This window comes from Salmo salar, chromosome 10 (assembly GCF_965601325.2).
Source record: "Salmo salar chromosome 10, fSalSal1, whole genome shotgun sequence".
In the NCBI taxonomy this organism is placed as follows: domain Eukaryota; kingdom Metazoa; phylum Chordata; class Actinopteri; order Salmoniformes; family Salmonidae; genus Salmo; species Salmo salar.
In genome coordinates this window covers 120,545,001-120,570,197 of record NC_138300.1, presented here as the reverse complement: position 1 = coordinate 120,570,197, position 25,197 = coordinate 120,545,001, and the positions used below count along the sequence as shown (strand labels likewise).

Genomic DNA, 25,197 nt, shown 5'->3' with positions numbered 1-25,197 from the left:
GTACTGGTACCCTGTGTATATATCCAAGTTATTACCTCGTACCCCTGCACATTGACTCAGTACTGGTACCCTGTGTATATATCCAAGTTATTACCTAATACCCCTGCACATTGACTCAGTACTGGTACCCTGTGTATATATCCAAGTTATTACCTCGTACCCCTGCACATTGACTCAGTACTGGTACCCCGTGTATATATCCAAGTTATTACCTCGTACCCCTGCACATTGACTCAGTACTGGTACCCTGTGTATATATCCAAGTTATTACCTCGTACCCCTGCACATTGACTCAGTACTGGTACCCCGTGTATATATCCAAGTTATTACCTCATACCCCTGCACATTGACTCAGTACTGGTACCCTGTATATATATCCAAGTTATTACCTCATACCCCTGCACATTGACTCAGTACTGGTACCCTGTGTATATATCCAAGTTATCGTTTCTCATTGTGTATTTATTCCTCATGTTATTATTTTTCTATTCATTCTATGTTTTTCTCTCTGCATTGTTGGGAAGGTCCCTAAATAAGCATTTCACTGTTAGTCTACTCCTGTTGTTTACAAAGCATTGTGATAAATAACATCTAGATTTTATTTGAGACAGAGTTTATCTTTTCATGTGTGGTGTTCTCATACTTCCTGTAGTTAGAGAGTAATGCAGCTCATAGTATTTTATAAGTGTTGTGCTCTCATTCTTAATGCCAATTAAGACATTTTTGTGTGTGCTAAATTGTAGTAAAAATACTTTTTAAGATAAAAAAGTTTGTAGGATTGTTATGTAGCTCGTTTTGTAGATTGTTATGTACCTTATTTTGTAGATTGTTATGTTGTTTGTGTATTGCGCAGCTAGCTGGTTGTGTTATGTGCTCATCTGTGAAAGTGGGCTGGTTGACCCTTCTCCTGTCAGACCCAGAGAGGGATGAGGAGAGGAGGGGGTAGGAGAGGAGAACAGAGGAGGAAAGATGAGGGGGTATGAGGGGAGGGGAGAGGAGGGGTGGGAGAGGAGAGGAGGGGTAGGAGAGGAGAGGAGAGGGTAGGAGAGGAGAAGAGCAGAGGAGTGAAGGGGGTAGGAGAGGAGAGGAGTGGAGGGGGTAGGAGAGGAGAGGAGGGGGTAGGAGAGGAGAAGAGCGGAGGAGAGAAGGGGGTAGGAGAGGAGAGGAGCGGAGGGGGTAGGAGAGGAGAGGAGAGGAGGGGAGTGGACAGGAGGGGGGTAGGAGAGGAGAAGAGCGGAGGGGCTAAGAGAGGAGTTAAGGGGGTAGGAGAGGAGAGGAGAGGAGGGGAGTGGACAGGAGGGGGGTAGGAGAGGAGAAGAGCGGAGGGGCTAAGAGAGGAGTTAAGGGGGTAGGAGAGGAGAGGAGAGGAGGGGTAAGGAGAGGAGATTAGGGGGTAGGAGAGGAGAGGAGGGGTTAAGAAAAGGAGAGGAGGTGTAAGGAGAGGAGATTAGGGGGTAGGAGAGGAGAGGAGGGGTTAGAAGGAAGCCAGGAGAGGCATGTAGAGGGTAAGGCAGGCCCAGAACCATCAATAGTTGAAGAGTAGAAGGCTCAGGAGCTCTGGAGCACCAGCCAGTGTGTGTCTGTAATGAAGCGCAGCACAGCACTACATTAATATTACATGCTGGAGTACAAGACCTATAGGAAGACACACTGCACTGCAGGGTGTGTGTGTGTGTGTGTGTGTGTGTGGTGTGTGTGTGTGTGTGTGTGTGTGTGTGTGTGTGTGTGTGTGTGTGTGTGTGTGTGTGTGTGTGTGTGTGTGTGTGTGTGTTGGAGGGCTTTGGATATGCCTACTGAAGGCAGGGTACTGGACTGAAGCGTGGATGACTTTAATAAGGGACACGTGTGGGGTCCAGTCCACAGACACCTAATCTGAACAGGAGTACAGTGTCTACCAAGAACAGTGGTGGAAAGTACATGAAGTAAAAAATACTTTATAGTGCTACTTAAGTCGTTATTTGGGGTATTTGTACTTTCCTTTACTATTAATATTTATGACTACTTTTACTTTTACTTCACTACATTCCTAAAATAAAATAATAGTCGTTACATTTTGAATGCTTAGCAGGACAGGAAAATGATCTAATTCACACACTTATCAAGAGAACATCTCTGGTCATCGCTACTGCCTCTGATCTGGAGGACTCACTAAACAGAGAACATCCCTGGTCATCCCTACTGCCTCTGATCTGGAGGACTCACTAAACAGAGAACATCCCTGGTCATCTCTACTGCCTCTGATCTGGAGGACTCACTAAACAGAGAACATCCCTGGTCATCCCTACAGCCTCTGATCTGGAGGACTCACTAAACAGAGAACATCCCTGGTCATCTCTACTGCCTCTGATCTGGAGGACTCACTAAACAGAGAACATCCCTGGTCATCTCTACTGCCTCTGATCTGGCCTCTGATCTGGAGGACTCACTAAACAGAGAACATCCCTGGTCATCTCTACTGCCTCTGATCTGGTGGACTCACTAAACACAAATGCTTAGTTTGTAAATTATGTTTGATTGTTGGAGTGTGCCCCTGGCTATCTGTAAATTTGAAAAACACGAAAATTGTGCTAATATAAGGAATTGGAAATTATTTATGCTTTTACTTTTACTTTTGATACTTAAGTATATTTAAAACCAAATACTTTAAGACTTTTACTCAAGTAATATTTTACTGGGTGACTTTCACTTTGACTTCAGTCAATCAATCATTTATAAAGCCCTTTTTTACATCAGCAGATGTCACAAAGTGCTGTACAGAAACCCAGCCTAAAACCCCAAACAGCAAGCAATGCAGATGTAGAAGCACGGTGGCTAGGAAAAACTCCCTAGAAAGGCCGGAAGTTAGGAAGAAACCTAGAGAGGAACCAGGCTCTGAGGGGTGGCCAGTCCTCTTCTGGCTGCGCCCGGGTGGAGATTATAGCAGAACATGGCCAAGATGTTCAAATGTTCATAAACCAGCAGGGTGAAATAATAATAATCACAGTGGTTGTAGAAGGTGCAACAGGTCAGCACCTCAGGAGTACTTGAGTCATTATCAATTAAGGTATCTTTACTTTTACTCAAGTCTGACCGTTGGGTATTTTTTTTCCACCACCGAATAAGAAGGAGAAGAGAGGGATGAGAAGGGAGGAGTAGAGATGAGTCCATGTTGGTCAGAAGATAGGACCTACCTGGTCCATGTTGGTCAGAAGACAGAACCTACCTGGTCCATGTTGGTCAGAAGACAGAACCTACCTGGTCCATGTTGGTCAGAAGACAGGACCTACCTGGTCCATGTTGGTCAGAAGACAGGACCTACCTGGTCCATGTTGGTCAGAAGACAGGACCTACCTGGTCCATGTTGGTCAGAAGACAGGACCTACCTGGTCCATGTTGGTCAGAAGACAGGACCGACCTGGTCCATGTTGGTCAGAAGACAGGACCTACCTGAGTGTCTGAGGGAGAACAGTAGTAGAGAGAGGTCCTACTCAGAATGAGGTGAAAGAGAAGAGAGGGATGAGAAAGGAGGAGTGCAGTAGAGATGAGTCAGGGTCAAAGCACAACATAGCAAAGCAAAGCCCACCTGAGTGCTGGAGAGAAGAGAAGGGAGGACAGGAGAACAGGAGGGCTGAGGGGTCCCTACGCATGAAGAGGTAGAGGGGAGGTGAAGGGAGGAGTGCTGTAAATCTGTGGAGTGCTCCTGGAGAGAAGAGATCTACCTCTTGTTGACACTCTGCTAGTGCTCCTGGAGAGAAGAGATCTACCTCTTGTTGACACTCTGCTAGTGCTCCTGGAGAGAAGAGATTTACCTCCTGTTGAAACTCAGCTAGTGCTCCTGGAGAGATTTTTATGACATGCATAGTGTAGTGTAGTGCCATTTCATAGTTGAGTATAGTGCCATTTCATAGTTGAGTATAGTGCCATTTCATAGTTGAGTATAGTGCCATTTCATAGTTGAGTATAGTGCCATTTCATAGTGTAGTATAGTGACATGTCATAGTGTAGTGCAGTGCAACAAATTATGTATATCAATCATTTCACTATTCTCTTATAACTGTTTTCTCTCCATATCTCTGTGTATGTCTATCTTTCTCCCTCTCTCTCTCTCCGTTTCTCTCTGTCTCTCTGTTTCTCTCTCTCTCCGTTTCTCTCTCTCTCATTTCAAATCCATTCAATTAAATTAGCTTTATTGGCATGACGTAACACTTTAATATGGCACCCTTTTGACTACCCCAATTCTACCCAGATGTTTGGCTGAACCATGAACCATGCGAACACCTGCTATGTGCACACACACACACGCACACACACACGCACGCACGCACACACACACACGCACGCACGCACGCACGCACACACACACACACACACACACACACACACACACACACACACACACACACACACACACACACCACACACCCACACACATACGTTAACATACATACACACACTGACATACAAATACACGCCAACACACTCACTCACACACACACACACACCCAGGTCTTGGATGAGAGCGTTGTTGATGAAGCTCTTGTTAATCCCCTTGGCGAGCGGTCAGTCAGAGATGGAGTATAGACAAGAATGTTAAGGATACCTTCAAAGGCCCTCCACCCTGCTCTTTAGATATATGTGTGTGTGTGTGTGTGTGTGTGTGTGTGTGTGTGTGTGTGTGTGTGTGTGTGTGTGTGTGTGTGTGTGTGTGTGTGTGTGTGTGTGTGTGTGTGTGTGTGTGTGTGTGTGTGTGTGTGTGTGTGTGTGTGCTGTGTTACTCCTCTCTCACCTAAAGATGAAAGGGACCAGACTCATAAGCCAATCAGATCTGATCTTATCAATTCACCTGTCGGGGGACTCGGACACACACACACACACACCACACACACACACACACACACACACACACACACACACACACACCACACACACACACACACACACACACACACACACACACACACACACACACACACACACACACACACACACACGCATTGGTGTTGATCCAAGCTCTTTTCTATATGGACTACTACTCCACTACCCCATACCCCCTCCATCCCTCCATCCCTCCATCCCTCCATCCCTCCATCCCTCCATCCCTCCATCCACTTCCATCCCTCCATCCCTGTAACTGTTGTCTGTGGAAGAAGGAGTAGACCAAAGCGCAGCGTAGTACGTGTTCATGATGTTGATTATAACTTGAACACTGAAACAAAAAAACTAAGTGGAACAAAACACAACAGCTCTGTCAGGTGAACACACCAAACAGAAAACAACTACCCACCCCAACCCTGTGGGAAAAGGCTACCTAAGTATGGTTCCCAATCAGAGACAACGATGGACAGCTGTCCCTGATTGAGAACCATACCACACACACACACACACACACACACACACACACACACACACACACACACACACACACACACACACACACACACACACACACACACACACACACACACACACACACACCAGCATGAGCACGCTTACACACACACACACACACACACACACACACACACACACACACACACACACTCATTGATATAGGACATTGGCCAAAACAAAGAAATACCAAAACATAGAAAAAAGGACATAGAATGCCCACCCTAGTCACACCCTGGTCTAACCAAAATAGAGAGTAGTTTTAACGCACTCTGGAGGAGGGTGTGTATGTGTGCATGTGTGCATGTGTGTGTGTGTGTGTGTGTGTGTGTGTGTGTGTGTGTGTGTGTGTGTGTGTGTGTGTGTGTGTGTGTGTGTAAGCGTGCTCATGCTGGTGTGTGTGTGTGTGTGTAAGCGTGCTCGTGTGTGTGTGTGTGTGTGTGTGTGTGTGTGTGTGTGTGTGTGTGTGTGTGTGTGTGTGTGTGTGTAGGAGTGAAGTGGATAACCTCAGAATGCAGAACATGTAGAATGTAGAAATGAGTGTAAAAGAGAAAAACAGCATCACAGTTTATCAGTGTAGTACATTACACCCTGTTCCTATGTGAATACATTATCACACCCTGTTCCTATGTGAATACATTATCACACGATAACAGCTCTGTCTCCCTGTTCCTATGTGAATACATTATCACACCATAACAGCTCTGTCTCCCTGTTCCTATGTGAATACATTATCACACCCGCCATGGAACACCCCGCTCTGTCTCCCTGTTCCTATGTGAATACATTATCACACCCTGTTCCTATGTGAATACATTATCACACCATAACAGCTCTATCTCCCTGTTCCTATGTGAATACATTATCACACCCTGTTCCTATGTGAATACATTATCACACCATAACAGCTCTGTATCCCTGTTCCTATGTGAATACATTATCACACCATAACAGCTCTGTCTCCCTGTTCCTATGTGAATACATTATCACACCCTGTTCCTATGTGAATACATTATCACACCATAACAGCTCTGTCTCCCTGTTCCTATGTGAATACATTATCACACCATAACAGCTCTGTCTCCCTGTTCCTATATCAATACATTATCACACCATAACAGCTCTGTATCCCTGTTCCTATATCAATACATTATCACACCATAACAGCTCTGTATCCCTGTTCCTATATCAATACATTATCACACCATAACAGCTCTGTCTCCCTGTTCCTATATCAATACATTATCACACCATAACAGCTCTGTCTCCCTGTTCCTATGTGAATACATTATCACACCATAACAGCTCTGTCTCCCTGTTCCTATGTGAATACATTGCATATTATCAACACAACAGTAAATTATTTTCCTCCAGGACAAGATCTGTTGAACAGATAATGTATTATTTGTGTCTAAAACAGCCTACGGTAGAAGCCGTTAACCCTCTCTCAGTGTAAAGCATGATGATGATGACTTGTGATTGTGAGAGCATTTTGAATGCACTCTCAAGACTTTTACGACGTACAAGGTGTGTTATACAAGAAACGTATTGAATATGATAAATATAGTAATGCTTTCCTATACACACACTGAGATTCACATAATTCCTTCCCTGAGAAACACAATGGGACTTTCACCCACCCGTTACATGCAGAGCCCAGCCAGACTAAATAAGTGGAGAAATACAGCACAGAAAAGGTAGAGCTACAGCATATTGAACAGCAGCAGTCAGTGGTGGTATAGTGATAGAGGGACATGTTGTTACAGAGACAGGAATCTGAGGATGTGCATCAGTTTAAAAGCACATCCAGTCATTTTCCAGGTTCAGGGTACAAAAAAGGAGACCTATATCATACAAAATGCAGGGAAGTAGATGATATGTAGTACTAGAAGCCAGGAGAGGAGAGAGGGGAGAGAGAAGAGAGAGAGGGGAGGAGGAGAGGGTTGATATTAAACAGAAAGGAGGAGAGAGGAGGAGCGAGTTGGATAAACAGAAAGGAGGAGAGAGGAGGAGGAGAGAAGAGGAGAGGGTTAGATATTAAACAGAAAGGAGGAGAGAGGAGGAGGAGAGAGGAGGAGAGAGTTGGATAAACAGAAAGGAGGAGAGAGGAGGAGGAGAGAAGAGGAGAGGGTTAGATATTAAACAGAAAGGAGGAGAGAGGAGGAGGAGAGAGGAGGAGAGAGTTGGATAAACAGAAAGGAGGAGAGAGGAGGAGGAGAGAAGAGGAGAGGGTTAGATATTAAACAGAAAGGAGGAGAGAGGAGGAGCGAGTTGGATAAACAGAAAGGAGGAGAGAGGAGGAGGAGAGAAGAGGAGAGGGTTAGATATTAAACAGAAAGGAGGAGAGAGGAGGAGGAGAGAGGAGGAGAGAGTTGGATAAACAGAAAGGAGGAGAGAGGAGGAGAGGGTTTAATAATGCACTGGGAGTGATGGATAAATTTAGTCTGTATTGTTGAGGAGAGAGACAGGGAGGAGAGCGACAGGGAGGAGAGAGACAGGGAGGAGACAGACGGGGAGGAGACAGACAGGGAGGAGAAAGACGGGGAGGAGACAGACAGAGAGAAGAGAGACAGGGAGGAGACAGACAGGGAGGAGAGAGACAAGGAGGAGACAGACAGGGAGGATGGAGACAGGGAGGAGACAGACAGGGAGGAGAGAGACAAGGAGGAGAGAGACTGGGAGGAGAGAGACAAGGAGGAGACAGACAGGGAGGAGAGAGACAGGGAGGAGAGACAGGGAGGAGAGACAGGGAGGAGAGACAGGGAGGAGAGGGACAGGGAGGAGACAGACGGGGAGGAGAGAGACAGAGAGAAGAGAGACAGGGAGGAGACAGACAGGGAGGAGAGAGACGAGGAGGAGACAGACAGGGAGGATGGAGACAGGGAGGAGACAGACAGGGAGGAGACAGACGGGGAGGAGACAGACAGAGAGAAGAGAGACAGGGAGGAGACAGACAGGGAGGATGGAGACAGGGAGGAGACAGACAGGGAGGAGAGAGACAAGGAGGAGACAGACAGAGATTAATACACATGTTGGAGACAGACAGAGATTTATAGACAAACACCGCTACACCACTTTCTTTTCAAATGTTTCATCCAATTCCTCAAAAACGGAGGCGGAATCCTAGGTCAGTTAGCGGCTTTGGTTCCAAACAAGTTTTCTTCTTTCATGTACTCACAGACTCCCAGACTCCCAGACTCACAGACACCCAGACACCCAGACACCCAGACACCCAGACAGACAGACAGACAGACAGACACCCAGACACCCAGACACCCAAACAGACAGACACCCAGACACCCAGACACCCAAACAGACAGACACCCAGACACCCAGACAGACAGACACCCAGACACCCAGACACCCAGACACCCAGACAGACAGACACCCAGACACCCAGACACCCAGACACCCAAACAGACAGACACCCAGACACCCAGACACCCAGACACCCAGACAGACAGACACCCAGACACCCAGTCATCCAGACACCCAGACACCCAGACAGACAGACACCCAGACAGACAGACACCCAGACAGACAGACACCCAGACACCCAGACAACCAGACACCCAGTCATCCAGACACCCAGACAACCAGACACCCAGTCATCCAGACACCCAGACAGACAGACACCCAAACAGACAGACACCCAGACAAACAGACAGACACCCAGACACCCAGACAGACAGACACCCAGACACCCAGACAGACAGACACCCAGACAGCCAGACACCCAGACAGACAGCCAGACAGACAGACAGCCAGACAGACAGACAGACAGACAGACAGACAGACAGACAGACAGACAGACAGACAGACAGACAGACAGACACACACACAAATACACACACACACACACACACAAAGACACACGGACACACACACAAAGACACACACACACACACACACACACACACACACACACACACACACACGCACACACACACACACACACACACACACACACACACATACACACAGACACACACACACACACACACACACACACACACACACACACAGACCAGTTATCTTTTTATACTAGTTTATGTTTTTAGTCCTGCATTGTTTTTATGTCATTGATTTATTGATGTGGTCGTGTAGTCCTGTGGTCCTGTCACTCTGTAGTCCAGTGATGTTTCATTACACTGAAGTTGTCCTCTTGTGTTTTTACACTAGTGATGTGGGCGTGTAGTCCAATGGTCCTGTCACTCCGTAGTCATGTGGTGAGTGGAGTTTTACAGTATCTCCAGTAATGTAGTCATGTGGTGAGTGGAGTTTTACAGTATCTCCAGTAATGTAGTCATGTGGTGAGGGGAGTTTTACAGTAACTCCAGTAATGTAGTTATGTGGTGCTGTGGTATTTTACAGTAACTCCAGTAATGTAGTCATGTGGTGAGTGGTGTTTTACAGTAACTCCAGTAATGTAGTCATGTGGTGCTGTGGTGTTTTACAGTAACTCCAGTAATGTAGTCACGTGGTGCTGTAGTGTTTTACAGTAACTCCAGTAATGTATTCACGTGGTGCTGTAGTGTTTTACAGTAACTCCAGTAATGTAGTCATGTGGCGAGTAGAGTTTTACAGTAACTCCTGTAATGTAGTCATGTGGTGTTTTACAGTAACTCCAGTAATGTAGTCAGGTGGTGAGTAGAGTTTTACAGTAACTCCAGTAATGTAGTCATGTGGTGCTGTGGTCCTGTCACTCAGAGTTAGGAATACACATTAGCTAGCTAACCTGCTGAAAACACTGTCTGTCCCCCACTGGGGTTTCCTGGAGTGGGTGGATCCCCACACTGTGACCAGGAAATGAATTGGGATGAACTGGGAACACTGGGGTGAATTGTTTGGTCACCATGGCAATAATACTAGCCAATAAGATCTTCAAATTATTATTATTATTAGATTAATTTTTTTAAAGGGTAGATCAGCTTTAATACTGCAGATAGATTGTAGCTTCCATCAATGTAATTATTTGCATCACTTTCAACCGCCCATATATTTTGGGGGTAAATATATTTAAATATATATATATCCATACATCCATACATACATACATTCTTACATACATATGTAACCGATGTGAAATGGCTAGTTAGTTAGCGGTGGTGCGCACTAATAGCGTTTCAATCAGTGACGTCACTCGCTCTGAGACCTGAAGTGGTTGTTCCCCTTGTGTTGCAAGAGCCGCTGCTTTTGTGGCGCGATGGGTAACGATGCTTCGTGGGTGTCAGTTGTTGATGTGTGCAGAGGGTCCCTGGTTCGAGCCCAGGTTGGGGCGAAGAGAGGGACGGAACCTACACTGTTACACATACATACATACAGTTGAAGTCGGAAGTTTACATACATCTTAGCCAAATACATTCAAACTCAGTTTTTCAAAATTCCTGACATTTAATCCCAGTAAAAATGCCATGTTTTAGGTCAGTTAGGAACACAACTTTATTTTCAGAATGTGAAATGTCAGAATAATAGTAGAGAGAATAATTTATTTCAGCTTTTATTGCTTTCATCACATTCCCAGTGGGTCAGAAGTTTACATACACTCAATTAGTATTTAGTAGCATTGCTTTTAAATTGTTTAACTTGGGTCAAACGTTTCGGGTAGCCTTCCACAAGCTTCCCACAATAAGTTGGGTGAATTTTGGCCCATTCCTCCTGACAGAGCTGGTGTAACTGAGTCAGGTTTGTAGGCCTCCTTGCGTGCATACGCTTTTTCAGTTCTGCCCACAAATTTTCTATAGGATTGAGGTCAGGGCTTTGTGATGGCCACTCAAATACCTTGACTTTGTTGTCCTTAAGCCATTTTGCCACAACTTTGGAAGTATGCTTGGGGTCATTGTCCATTTGGAAGACCCATTTGCGACCAAGCTTTAACTTCCTGACTGATGTCTTGAGATGTTGCTTCAATATATCCACATCATTTTCCATCCTCATGATGCCATCTATTTTGTGGAGTGCACCAGTCCCTCCTGCAGCAAAGCACCCCCACAACATGATGCTGCCACCCCTGTGCTTCATGGTTGGGATGGTGTTCTTCGGCTTGCAAGCATCCCCCTTTTTCCTCCAAACATAACGATGGTCGTTATGGCCAAATAGTTATATTTTTGTTTCATCAGAGTAGAGGACATTTCTCCAAAAAGTACGATCTTTGTCGCCATGTGCAGTTGCAAACTGTAGTCTGGCTTTTTTATGGCGGTTTTGGAGCAGTGGATTTTTCCTTGCTGAGCTGCCTTTCAGGTTATGTCGATATAGGACTCGTTTTACTGTGGATATAGATACTTTTGAACCTGTTTCCTCCAGCATCTTCACAAGGTCCTTTGCTGTTGTTCTGGGATTGATTTGCACTTTTCGCACCAAAGTACGTTCAGTTCTAGGAGACAGAATGCGTCTCCTTCCTGAGTGATATGACGGCTGTGTGGTCTCATGGTGTTTATACTTGTGTACTATTGTTGGTACAGATGAACGTTGTACCTTCAGGCTTTTGGAAATTGCTCTCAAGGATGAACCAGACTTGTGGTCTACCATTTTCTTTCTGAGGTCTTGGCTGATTTCTTTTGATTTTCCCATTATGTCAAGCAAAGAGGCACTGAGTTTGACCCAAAAGATGTGAATTAGCCTAACAGAAGCTTCTAAAGCCATGACATAATTTTCTGGAATTTTTCCAGCTGTTTAAAGGCACAGTCAACTTAGTGTATGTAAACGTCCTACCCACTGGAATTGTGATACAGTGAATTATAAGTGAAACAATCTGTCTGTAAACAATTGTTGGAAAAATTACTTGTGTCATGCACAAAGTAGATGTCCTAACCGACTTGAAAACGTTAATGACTCCAACCTAAGTGTATGTAAACTTCCGACTTCAACTGTACATACATACATACGTACATACAAACCCACATATATATATATAGATATACACACACACACACACACACACACACACACACACACACACACACACACACACACACACACACACACACACACATACATACATACCAATACATACATGCATGCATGCATACATACATACATACATACATACATACATACATACATACATACATACATACATACATACATACATAGACACATACACACATATTATTTAAAAAATATATATTTTCCTTTATTATTTTCCTCTAACACTACCACCCCTCCCATAATTGGAGTAAACTAATGAACATCAACACTTAGGCTTCTACTTCCAGCTTATACATACTATGTATATATATGGTACTATATACATACACACTAAATACATATAGTACTATATACATATAGTACTATATACATACATACTATTTACATATAGTACTATATACATACATACTACATACATATAGTACTATATACATACATATTATATACATATTATACTATATACATAGAGTACTATATCCATTTTACGGACACAACATGGATGAGCTGGTTCAATTTACTGTATTTCTCCAGCTTGTTAGTAGTATATCAGAGTGGCTGGTTATATCAGACAACGTTATGTTGGGTTACTCTACAGTATGTGACTCAGACCTCCACTTGACCTGCTCCAGGCTTACTCTTGTTGGGTGAAATAACACTTCCCAGTGATAGCAGGTAGCATCTGTGACAGTGTGCCACCACCACCTCTGGAGCTGCCCAGCACCTGCACACCCATCTATGTCCTCTCCCTCTCTGCCTCGCTGCTCCCCTCTCTCCCTCTCTGTCTCGCTGCTCCCCTCTCTCCCTCTCTGCCTCCCTGCTCCCCTCTCTCCCTCTCTGCCTCCCTGCTCCCCTCTCTCCCTCTCTGCCTCCCTGCTCCCCTCTCTCCCTCTCTGCCTCGCTGCTCCCCTCTCTGTCTCGCTGCTCCCCTCTCTGCCTCGCTGCTCCCCTCTCTCCCTCTCTCCCTCGCTGCTCCCCTCTCTCTCTCCCTCTCTGCCTCCCTGCTCCCCTCTCTCCCTCTCTGTCTCGCTGCTCCCCTCTCTGCCTCCCTGCTCCCCTCTCTCCCTCTCTGCCTCCCTGCTCCCCTCTCTCCCTCTCTGTCTTGCTGCTCCCCTCTCTGCCTCGCTGCCCCCCTCTCTCCCTCTCTGTCTCGCTGCTCCCCTCTCTCCCTCTCTGCCTCCCTGCTCCCCTCTCTCCCTCTCTGTCTCGCTGCTCCCCTCTCTGCCTCCCTGCTCCCCTCTCTCCCTCTCTGTCTTGCTGCTCCCCTCTCTGCCTCGCTGCCCCCCTCTCTCCCTCTCTGTCTCGCTGCTCCCCTCTCTCCCTCCTGCCTCTCTCACCCACTTTATTACTCTCTCTATCTCCCTCCCTCCCGCCCTCCCCCTTCCTTTCCCTTCACATCACCCCACCCTCCCTCAGGGGATTCCTTCTCACCTTCCCCTCTCTAATGGCTTTACTATAATCCTTGTTAACACCTGTGTTCTGAGGCTCGTTAGTCTCGTTAGCAGCAGTGAAGATGTGAGAGGAGTGGCGTAAGGCACGTTCTCTGTCAGATAGTGAAACATCACACTGGGCAATTAGCTACTGTATGTAGTTAAGGAGCCCCGTTGAAAGAAAAAGACACAAACCTCCCAGCTCGCACACACTGTTGAACGAATGTTTCAAAATGAATATAAATCTCTCTCTTTCTGTCTCTCCACAGTGATTGTCTCCACCAGTGTGTATTTTGATGGTCTGCTGGTGACCGGTCTCTACACGTCCACTCCTGTCCAGGCTGCTCCAATCCCTGCTCCTGCTGCATTCGGCTTCGGTAAGTCAACCAATCCGTACCTGACGTCCTCAACAACATGTAGTTTAGCCAATGAAAGACAAACCTTCTATTCCACTGTGCTACTGAGCCTAATAGCACATGGAATTAGCTTTCCATTCCTTAATCAGTACTCACTGGTGAAATCCCTTTCCATCCACCTGTTGCTTTCAGATCAATGCAGATGAAGGAACTGAAATTACTTCAGTGTATTCCCCACAAAACCGTGTGTGAAAGAGTCTGTAAAGCTCACCCAGTCCATTGATACCAGTCCAGCCCCTGATGGTACCAGAACCAAAAGCACACAAACAGCCCAGACGCTCTAACAGGCTATAATGGATTGGACTGGAATTGAGTCTGAGGATAGATAAAACTGGGGTTGAGTTTGGGGATGATGTGGACTGGGGTTGAGTCTGGGGATAAGTCTGGGGTTGATGTAGACTGGGGTTGAGTCTGGGGTTGATGTAGACTGGGGTTGAGTCTGGGGATGTTGTGGACTGGGGTTGAGTTTGGGGATTATGTGGCCCAGGGTTGAGTCTGGGGATGAGTCTGGGGATGATGTGGACTGGGGTTGAGTCTGGGGTTGATGTAGACTGGGGTTGAGTCTGGGGATGTTGTGGCCCAGTGTTGAGTCTGGGGATGTTGTGGACTGGGGTTGAGTCTGGGGATGATGGGGACTGGGGTTGAGTCTTGGGATGATGTGGCCCAGTGTTGAGTCTGGGGATGTTGTGGACTGGGGTTGAGTCTGGGGATGATGTAGACTGGGGTTGAGTCTGGGGATGATGTGGCCTGGGTTTGAGTCTGGGGATGATGTGGACTGGGGTTGGGATTCATTTACTCTTTATGTTTGATCGTTGAAAGAAGAAAACAAATATGTCAATGGAGTGGAGAAATACTGTCGAGATACAATACTTAAACAATAAGGCCCGAGGGGGTGTGGTATATGGCCAACATACCACGGCTTAGGGCTGTTCTTATGCATGACGCAACGTGGAGTGCCTGGATACAGCCCTTAGCCGTGGTATATTGGCCATATACCACAAACCACCAAGGTGCCTTATTGCTATTATAAAACGGGTTACCAATGTAATTAGAGCAGGAAAAACAAATGTTTTGTCATACCCATGATATACCACGGCTTTCAGTCAATCAGCATTCAGGGTTCAAACCACCCAGTTAATAAGTTCTGTTTAATGCTGTGGGAAATACATTATAAACCCACAGGAGAAGACCTATCATTAAGACATTAGTTGGAACAATGGACAATAGAGAAAGAGACCAAAACCACACGGATCATACACTGACTGACTGTGGTATTATTAATTCTATACTCAACTAGTACGCAGGCCAAGCAGTCATACTGTATGCATTCCAAACCACAAAAGGCCACACTGCTCTTCTCAGAAACTGCTTTGGAACTTTCCCAAAAAATGAGATTATGGGAAATTCTGTGCAAACACGTCTGTGATATTATACTTTTATCTCAACCATCAGTGTGGGCTGGAAGTGTCAGTGTGTACTGGACATGGGCTGGGAGTTCAGTGGAAAGATGTAATGACTGCATGCTTTGATGTTATAGCTGTATCTCTGTCATCGGTGTGTACTGGACATGTTTTAACTAATGGTCTGTGACTGAAGTCTTACTTACTGAAACACAACGCTGAAACACATCGCTGAAACACAACACAATGCTGAAACACAACGCTGAAACACAACACAATGCGGAAACACAACACAACGCTGAAACACAACACAACGCTGAAACACAACGCTGAAACACAACACAACGCTGAAACACAACGCTGAAACACAACACAACGCTGAAACACAACGCTGAAACACAACACAACGCTGAAACACAACGCTGAAACACAACGCTGAAACACAACGCTGAAACACAACGCTGAAACACAACACAACGCTGAAACACAAGACAACGCTGAAACACAACACAATGCTGAAACACAAGACAACGCTGAAACACAACACAATGCTGAAACACAAGACAACGCTGAAACACAACGCTGAAACACAACACAACGCTGAAACACAACACAACACTGAAACACAAAACAACGCTGAAACACAACACAATGCTGAAACACAAGACAACGCTGAAACACAACGCTGAAACACAACACAATGCTGAAACACAAGACAACGCTGAAACACAACGCTGAAACACAAGACAACGCTGAAACACAAGACAACGCTGAAACACAACACTGAAACACAAAACAACGCTGAAACACAACACAATGCTGAAACACAACACAATGCTGAAACACAAGACAACGCTGAAACACAACGCTGAAACACAACACAATGCTGAAACACAAGACAGCGCTGAAACACAATGCTGAAACACAACGCTGAAACACAACGCTGAAACGATATCTCTCCACTCCTGACTCTAAAGCCTGTTTGGCAGGAATCACATGGTCATGATCAATCAAAGGGCTCAACAGAGAAGAACAACAGAAGAAAAAAAACTCTGTTTCATAAAAAACTAATGCACTGAGAATAACTGGAACTGAGATGGTTTCAAAGTTGAGATATCTGCATATGGGGCCCATGTAGTGTGCCTAGGTTGGGGTTGTCTTGGGGGGCAGAGAGGTCATAACGCACCCGCAAAGAGAGCTGTGCCCAGGGTTCCAGGTCCAAACTGTGCCCAGGGTTCCAGGTCCAAACTGTGCCCAGGGCTCCAGGCCCAAACTGTGCCCAGGGCTCCAGGTCCAAACAGTGCCCAGGGTTCCAGGTCCAAACTGTGCCCAGGGCTCCAGGCCCAAACTGTGCCCAGGGCTCCAGGTCCAAACAGTGCCCAGGGTTCCAGGTCCAAACTGTGCCCAGGGCTCCAGGCCCAAACTGTGCCCAGGGCTCCAGGTCCAAACTGTGCCCATGGCTCCAGGCCCAGACTGTGCCCAGGGCTCCCGGCCCAGACTGTGCTCAGGGCTCCCGGCCCAAACTGTGCCCAGGGCTCCAGGTCCAAACTGTGCCCAGGGCTTATGGTCCAAACTGCTCCCAGGGCTCCAGGTCCAAACTGTGCCCAGGGCTCCAGGTCCAAACTGTGCCCAGGGCTCCAGGTCCAAACTGTGCCCAGGGCTCCAGGTCCAAACTGTGCCCAGGGCTCCAGGTCCAAACCGAATTAACCAGTGTATCTGTTTTCTCCTGCTTGCCGTTGGCAGGCATGGTTTTTGGCAGAGGCATCCAAGCGTTGGGCCTCCAACATTGCGTCACCTTTGCTTCACAGAGACGTCTTGAGCTGTGCCTGTGACTCATTCATTAGAAGAAGTTTGGGAGAAACTCCCAGACTGATGGGCAAACCTCAGCAGGGTAGTCATTCACACAGGTCTCAGGTGAAGGGCTCCGGGCTCTTTTTCTCTTCATCCTCCTCTCTGTGTGTCTCCTTAAGAAAGTCCTCAGGGATGAACATTTACACACTTACCCTTGGAGCACCAATACACAAACACAATGAAAATGTTCCTATAGAAGAGGAAACACAAGGGGGGAGATGTATTAGTGTAACACACATTGCTGAACACCATAGCACGATTCCCAGCAGGAAGTCACTGGTTCAGTTCTTGTTTTATTATCCTCTATAGTTCCTCTGTACCATCAGAACGCCCATTGAAGGGAATGGGAGTGTGGTGACCAGGCAAGCTCCGTTGTCTGGGGAGTTAGACCCAGCTTGTCTTTAGACCTTGGCCTGGTTGGGACTCACATCTCTGGAGAAAGGAGACACCAGACGTGGGGGCTGCTGTTCCTGGATCCCCATAAGGGGAGAGGAGAGGGAGAGAGAGGAAGAGAGAGAGCGAGGAAGGGAGAGAGAGGGAGAGTCAGAGAGAGGGGGAGACAGAGGGCGAGTCAGAGAGAGGGGGAGACAGTGGGAGAGTCAGAGAGAGGGGGAGACAGAGGGAGAGTCAAAGAGGGGGAGACAGAGGGCGAGTCAGAGAGAGGGGAGACAGAGGGCGAGTCCCAGGGAGAGGGGAGACAGAGGGCGAGTCCCAGGGAGAGGGAAGACAGATGGCGAGTCAGAGAGAGGGGAGAGTCAAAACACTCTTCCATGAGCGCATGGAAAGCCAGAGTATTGATGAGGTAGTGTTGTAGCAGAGAGCCAGTGTTTCAAGGAAACTTTTTGATGATAATGAAGTGGAACGATGACGCACTCGGGATATTGATGATGCTCACAGTGTTGCTGTGAAACGGTCAGTCCTGATGTGACATGCTCAGTAAGGACAAAGGGGGTCAGGGACAGGGACAGGGTCAGGGTCAGGGTCAGGGACAGGGTCAGGGACAGGGTCAGGGACAGGGTCAGGGACAGGGACAGGGTCAGGGACAGGGACAGGGACAGGGACAGGGTCAGGGTCAGGGACAGGGTCAGGGTCAGGGTCAGGGACAAGGACAGGGACAGGGACAGGGTCAGGGACAGGGACAGGGACAGGTGGGTAAGGGGTATATTTGATAGTGTCAAGGCCAGGATGTGGCTCTATAATCTCTATAATCCAACATTCAGAGGCATAATCAGACCAGACACACAGACAGACACACACACACACATACATATATATATATATATATACACACAGTCACTCACAGTGCCATATTGTGCAGCTGGGTGACGGTGACTAGGGCAGTGAGGGCACACGTTTTGGACCTGTCTCCTGTTGTTTGGGCTGCCTGTGTCTGTGTGGGGCTCTAGCTGTGCTGTGGGGAATGAACTCACTACCTAGCTGACTCATATTCAAAGGATGTGCAAGCTTCTTAGGGGCTGTATTGACAGAAGTGTAGAGAGAGGGGAGACAGAGGGACGAGTCAGAGAGAGGGGAGACAGAGGGCGAGTCAGAGAGAGGGGAGACAGAGGGCGAGTCAGAGAGAGGGGAGACAGAGGGACGAGTCAGAGAGAGGGGAGACAGAGGGCGAGTCAGAGAGAGGGGAGACAGAGGGCGAGTCAGAGAGAGGGGAGACAGAGGGCGAGTCAGAGAGAGGGGAGACAGAGGGACGAGTCAGAGAGAGGGGAGACAGAGGGCGAGTCAGAGAGAGGGGAGACAGAGGGATGAGTCAGAGAGAGGGGAGACAGAGGGACGAGTCACAGAGAGGGGAAACAGAGGGCGAGTCAGAGAGATGGGAGACAGAGGGCGAGTCCCAGGGAGAGGGGAGACAGAGGGCGAGTCAGAGAGAGGGGAGACAGAGGGCGAGTCAGAGAGAGGGGAGACAGAGGGCGAGTCACAGAGAGGGGAAACAGAGGGCGAGTCAGAGAGATGGGAGACAGAGGGCGAGTCCCAGGGAGAGGGGAGACAGAGGGCGAGTCAGAGAGAGGGGAGACAGAGGGCGAGTCAGAGAGAGGGGAGACAGAGGGACGAGTCAGAGAGAGGGGAGACAGAGGGCGAGTCAGAGAGAGGGGAGACAGAGGGCGAGTCAGAGAGAGGGGAGACAGAGGGCGAGTCCCAGGGAGAGGGGAGACAGAGGGCGAGTCAGAGAGAGGGGAGACAGAGGGCGAGTCAGAGAGAGGGGAGACAGAGGGCGAGTCAGAGAGAGGGGAGACAGAGGGACGAGTCAGAGAGAGGGGAGACAGAGGGCGAGTCAGAGAGAGGGGAAACAGAGGGCGAGTCAGAGAGAGGGGAGACAGAGGGCGAGTCAGAGAGAGGGGAGACAGAGGGACGAGTCAGAGAGAGGGGAGACAGAGGGCGAGTCAGAGAGAGGGGAGACAGAGGGCGAGTCAGAGAGAGGGGAGACAGAGGGACGAGTCAGAGAGAGGGGAGACAGAGGGCGAGTCAGAGAGAGGGGAGACAGAGGGCGAGTCAGAGAGATGGGAGACAGAGGGTGAGTCAGAGAGATGGGAGACAGAGGGCGAGTCCCAGGGAGTGGGTATGTCTGTTGGTTAGTGATGTGGTGGTTCTGTGGTCAGAGCTGTGGTTGGGAGCAGACAGACAGACTGCTCACAGGCCCCTAGAGGGAAACACCTCACCAGCCCAAGACCTCACAGACACACATTCATACACACACACCCCACCAACTGGCAGGCGGCCAATACATAGTCACTGCTTTCTGCAGCTCCACGGAAAACTCATACAGACAGAGAGATAGAGACAGAGACAGAGAGAGGGAAAGAGATAGAGAGAGAGAGAGAGAAAGAAAGAGAGAGAGAGAGAGAAAGAAAGAGAGAGAGAGAGAGAAGAAAGAGAGAGAGAGAGAGAGAGAGAGAGAGAGAGAGAGAGAGAGAGAGAGAGAGAGAGAGAGAGAGAGAGAGAGAGAGAGAGAGAGAGAGAGAGAGATAGAGAGACAGAGAGATAGAGATGAACCTGGAGAAGAGTCCCCTAAGCAAGCTGGTCCTGGGGCTCTGTTCACAAACATAAACAGACCCCACAGAGCCCCAGGACTGCAACACAATCAGACCCAACCAAATCATGAGAAAACTAAAAGATAATTACTTGAAACATTGGAAACAATTAACAAAATAACTGAGCAAACTAGAATGCTATTTGGCCCTAAACAGAGAGTACACAGTGGCTGAATACCTGACCACTGTGACTGACCCAAACTTAAGGAAAGCTTTGACTATGTACAGACTCAGTGAGCATAGCCTTGCTATTGAGAAAGGCCGCCAAAGGCAGACCTGGCATTCAAGAGAAGACAGGCTATGAGCACACTGCCCACAAAATAAGGTGGAAACTGAGCTGCACTTCCTAACCTCCTGCCCAATATATGACCATATTAGAGACACATATTTCCCTCAGATTACACAGATCCACAAAGAATTAGAAAACAAACCCGATTTTGATAAACTCCCATATCTACTGGGTAAAATACCACAGTGTGCCATCACAGCAGCAAGATGTGTGACCTGTTGCCACAAGAAAAGGTCAACCAGTGAAGAACAAACACCATTGTAAATACAACCCATATTTATGTTTATTTATTTTCACTTTTGTACTTTAACCATTTGTACATCGTTACAACACTCTATATAGACATAATATGACATTTGTAATGTCTTTATTCTTTTGGAACTTCTGTGAGTGTAATGTTTACTGATCATTTTTATTGTTTATTTCACTTTAGTTTTTTTTATCTACTTCTCTTGCTTTGGCAATGTTAACATAACAGACACGCCGCAGCACCAGTTTATTGTACTCCACTCCCCTGAAAAACAACACCCTGCCGCCACACTGCTTTCTCTGTAAAATGAAATAACCTTTAAGACTGAGCTTTTACTGGGTTGTCAGAACTCAACACCCACTCATTGTCAGATTAGTGAAAGTGTGACGTGTGTGTGTGACGTGTGTGTGTGTGTGTGTGTGTGTGTGTGTGTGTGTGTGTGTGTGTGTGTGTGTGTGTGTGTGTGTGTGTGTGTGTGTGTGTGTGTGTGTGTGTGTGTGTGGTGTGTGTGTGTGTGTGTGTGTGTTTGGATGAAAGAGGCCCTGCCACTTAAACTGGGGGATTGGGCTGGGGAAACGTACATTACATGTTACAAAAAGTTATAAAATCCCAGATTGTGCCTTTGACTCCAACTATACTGTAGCTCTGAGGTTCAGGCCCACGTGTGCATGGGTGGCTAACCACGGCAGTTCACGGTGTAGTCATTAGCATTCTAGGCTAACCACGGCAGTTCACGGTGTAGTCATTAGCATTCTAGGCTAACCACGGCAGTTCACGGTGTAGTCATTAGCATTCTAGGCTACCCACGGCAGTTCACGGTGTAGTCATTAGCATTCTAGGCTAACCACGGCAGTTCACGGTGTAGTCATTAGCATGGGTGGCTAACCACGGCAGTTCATGGTGTAGTCATTAGCATTCTAGGCTAACCACGGCAGTTCACGGTGTAGTCATTAGCATGGGTAGCTAACCACGGCAGTTCACGGTGTAGTCATTAGCATTCTAGGCTAACCACGGCAGTTCACGGTGTAGTCATTAGCATTCTAGGCTACCCACAGCAGTTCACGGTGTAGTCATTAGCATTCTAGGCTAACCACGGCAGTTCACGGTGTAGTCATTAGCATTCTAGGCTAACCACGGCAGTTCACGGTGTAGTCATTAGCATTCTAGGCTACCCACGGCAGTTCACGGTGTAGTCATTAGCATTCTAGGCTAACCACGGCAGTTCACGGTGTAGTCATTAGCATGGGTGGCTAACCACGGCAGTTCATGGTGTAGTCATTAGCATTCTAGGCTAACCACGGCAGTTCACGGTGTAGTCATTAGCATGGGTAGCTAACCACGGCAGTTCACGGTGTAGTCATTAGCATTCTAGGCTAACCACGGCAGTTCACGGTGTAGTCATTAGCATTCTAGGCTACCCACAGCAGTTCACGGTGTAGTCATTAGCATTCTAGGCTAACCACGGCAGTTCACGGTGTAGTCATTAGCATTCTAGGCTAACCACGGCAGTTCACGGTGTAGTCATTAGCATTCTAGGCTAACAACGGCAGTTCATGGTGTAGTCATTAGCATTCTAGGCTAACCACGGCAGTTCACGGTGTAGTCATTAGCATGGGTGGCTAACCACGGCAGTTCACGGTGTAGTCATTAGCATGGGTGGCTAACCACGGCAGTTCACGGTGTAGTCATTAGCATTCTAGGCTAACCACGGCAGTTCACGGTGTAGTCATTAGCATTCTAGGCTAACCACGGCAGTTCACGGTGTAGTCATTAGCATGGGTGGCTAACCACGGCAGTTCACGGTGTAGTCATTAGCATTCTAGGCTAACCACGGCAGTTCACGGTGTAGTCATTAGCATTCTAGGCTACCCACGGCAGTTCACGGTGTAGTCATTAGCATGGGTGGCTAACCACGGCAGTTCACGGTGTAGTCATTAGCATGGGTGGCTAACCACGGCAGTTCACGGTGTAGTCATTAGCATTCTAGGCTAACCACGGCAGTTCACGGTGTAGTCATTAGCATTCTAGGCTAACCACGGCAGTTCACGGTGTAGTCATTAGCATTCTAGGCTAACCTTGCTCTAAGTAGCTACATTGAGACACGCTGGAACAGAAAACAATGTTATGTTTTGGTTGCCAGGTAGTATTGAACGAGAGAACATAGGAGTGTGAATGGACTGTGGTTTTTATTGAAGTTTAAGTGACAGTTTACACACGAGGCTAGGCTACAAGGCTGAGGTGTAACAACCTTTGTAGTTGATTTACTTGAAAGGAAATGGCAGGAAAGAGAACGTAGACACAACGTAAACATACACTCTTACAGAAAAATGGTTCCAAAAGGGTACTGCGGCTGTCCCCACAGGAGAAACATTTTGGGTTCCAGAGAGAACCCTTTATTGGGTTCCACGTATAACTATTTTGGGTTCCATTTAGAACCCTCTGTGGAAAAGGTCCTTACATGGAATCAAAAAAGGGTTCTTCAAAGGGTTCTAGAACCATTTTAGGTTCTAGAAAGCACCTTTTATTCTAAGAGCGTAGATCCATGATTTAGATCTTTGTTTGGTTTAAGTTATTTGATGAAACAACTTCCTGATGATTCTCATTACAGACATTTTACAGTGTAAATAACCTTTGCGTCCTTTGAGCCTTCTTCCTTCCTTCCGTGTCGAGACGTCCACATTTAGAAATGTCTTTTACACACTGCTGCCAGAAAAGCAACATGAGATTTAAATTAATTTCCAACAGAACTTCAATCACTTTGTGTTTTATACATTCTTTTAACTTGTATTCCATTAAAAAAAGCCCTTTCTTTCCATGCCAAGGACATTGGCTTTAAAAACGGAAATATTCTTTAGATTATCCCGTTTAAAACGCGTGTGTGTGTGCCTGTGTGTGTGTGTGTGTGTGTGTGTGCGTGCGCGCGTGTGTGTGTGTGTGTGTATGCATGTGTGCGTTTGTAATTTCCGTACATCACCATCATCACCATCAGTAAAGGACCCCATAGGGACTCCACATAGCAATGTCACGGTTAGACCTGATTTATAGCTCTGCCACTAATGAATGTAGAATGTTTTTTCAGGCACATCATCATTTACTGAAACAAAGAAAGCCACTGTAATGCCCATATGGTGTAATGTATTATACACCCGGGCATGCAAGGAGAGGATTCAGTAAGGTTTCAGCCTGTTGATTAAGACAGGGCTTTGGAAATGTCACAAAAACAGTGAGAGGAAATAGTGCTTAGATGAGAGAGGAGAGTCTTGTCAAGAAAATGCAGGAGGGGAGATGTAAAAAATGACAGAGACAGAGAGCTGAGAGAGAGATGGGTCAAGAAAATAGAAGAGAGATGAGAGAGAGAATGGAGGAGAGAGAGAGAGGAGGGAGGACAGAGAGAGAGAGAGAGGAGGGAGGACAGAGAGAGAGATGGGAGGACAAAGATAGAGAGATAGAAGGGAGGACAGAAAGAGAGAGAGAAAGAGAGAGAAAGAGAGAGAGGAGGACAGAGAGAGAGAAGGGAGGACAGAGAGAGAGAGAGAAGGGAGGACAGAGAGAGAGAGAAGGGAGAACAGAGAGAGAGAAGGGAGAAGAGAGGACAGAGAGAGAGAAAGAAGGGAGAACAGAGAGAGAGAGAGAGAGAAAGAAGAGAGGACAGAGAGAGAGAGAAGGGAGAAGAGAGGACAGAGAGAGAGAAAGAAGGGAGAACAGAGAGAGAGAGAGAGAGAAAGAAGAGAGGACAGAGAGAGAGAGAGAAAGAAGGGAGAACAGAGAGAGAGAGAGAGAGAAAGAAGAGAGGACAGAGAGAGAGAGAAGGGAGAACAGAGAGAGAGAAGGGAGAAGAGAGGACAGAGAGAGAGAAAGAAGGGAGAACAGAGAGAGAGAGAGAGAGAAAGAAGAGAGGACAGAGAGAGAAGGTAGGACAGCGAGAGAGAGAGAGAGAGAGAGAGAGAGAGAGAGAGAGAGAGAGAGAGAGAGAGAGAAGGGAGGACAGAGAGAGAGAGAAGGGAGGACAGAGAGAGAGAGAAGGGAGGACAGAGAGAGAAATACAGAGGACATTAGAGAAAAGGAGCAGAGAAAGAGAGAAAGGAGGACAGAGATAGCAGAGATAGCAGAGAGAGGTGTAATTGCAGAAAATGACTAAAAGATGAGGAGGAGTGGATAACAACAGGGTGTTTGATGCAAACCAGACAGAGCAGGGAATTAGTGAATGACGGGGGAGTGCAGAGAGG

The 25,197-nt window shown here is 47.1% G+C and overlaps 1 protein-coding gene across 1 annotated transcript in view; it reads left to right on the top strand.

Moving 5' to 3' along the window:
• Positions 1–25,197, top strand: part of LOC106561737 (reelin) — a 308,794-nt gene that overhangs the window by 64,167 nt on the left and 219,430 nt on the right. Inside the window, exon 2 of the mRNA XM_082957441.1 lies at positions 13,991–14,098. Coding sequence (XP_082813567.1) covers positions 13,991–14,098 — 108 coding nt within the window. The remainder of the gene's footprint in view (positions 1–13,990; positions 14,099–25,197) is intronic.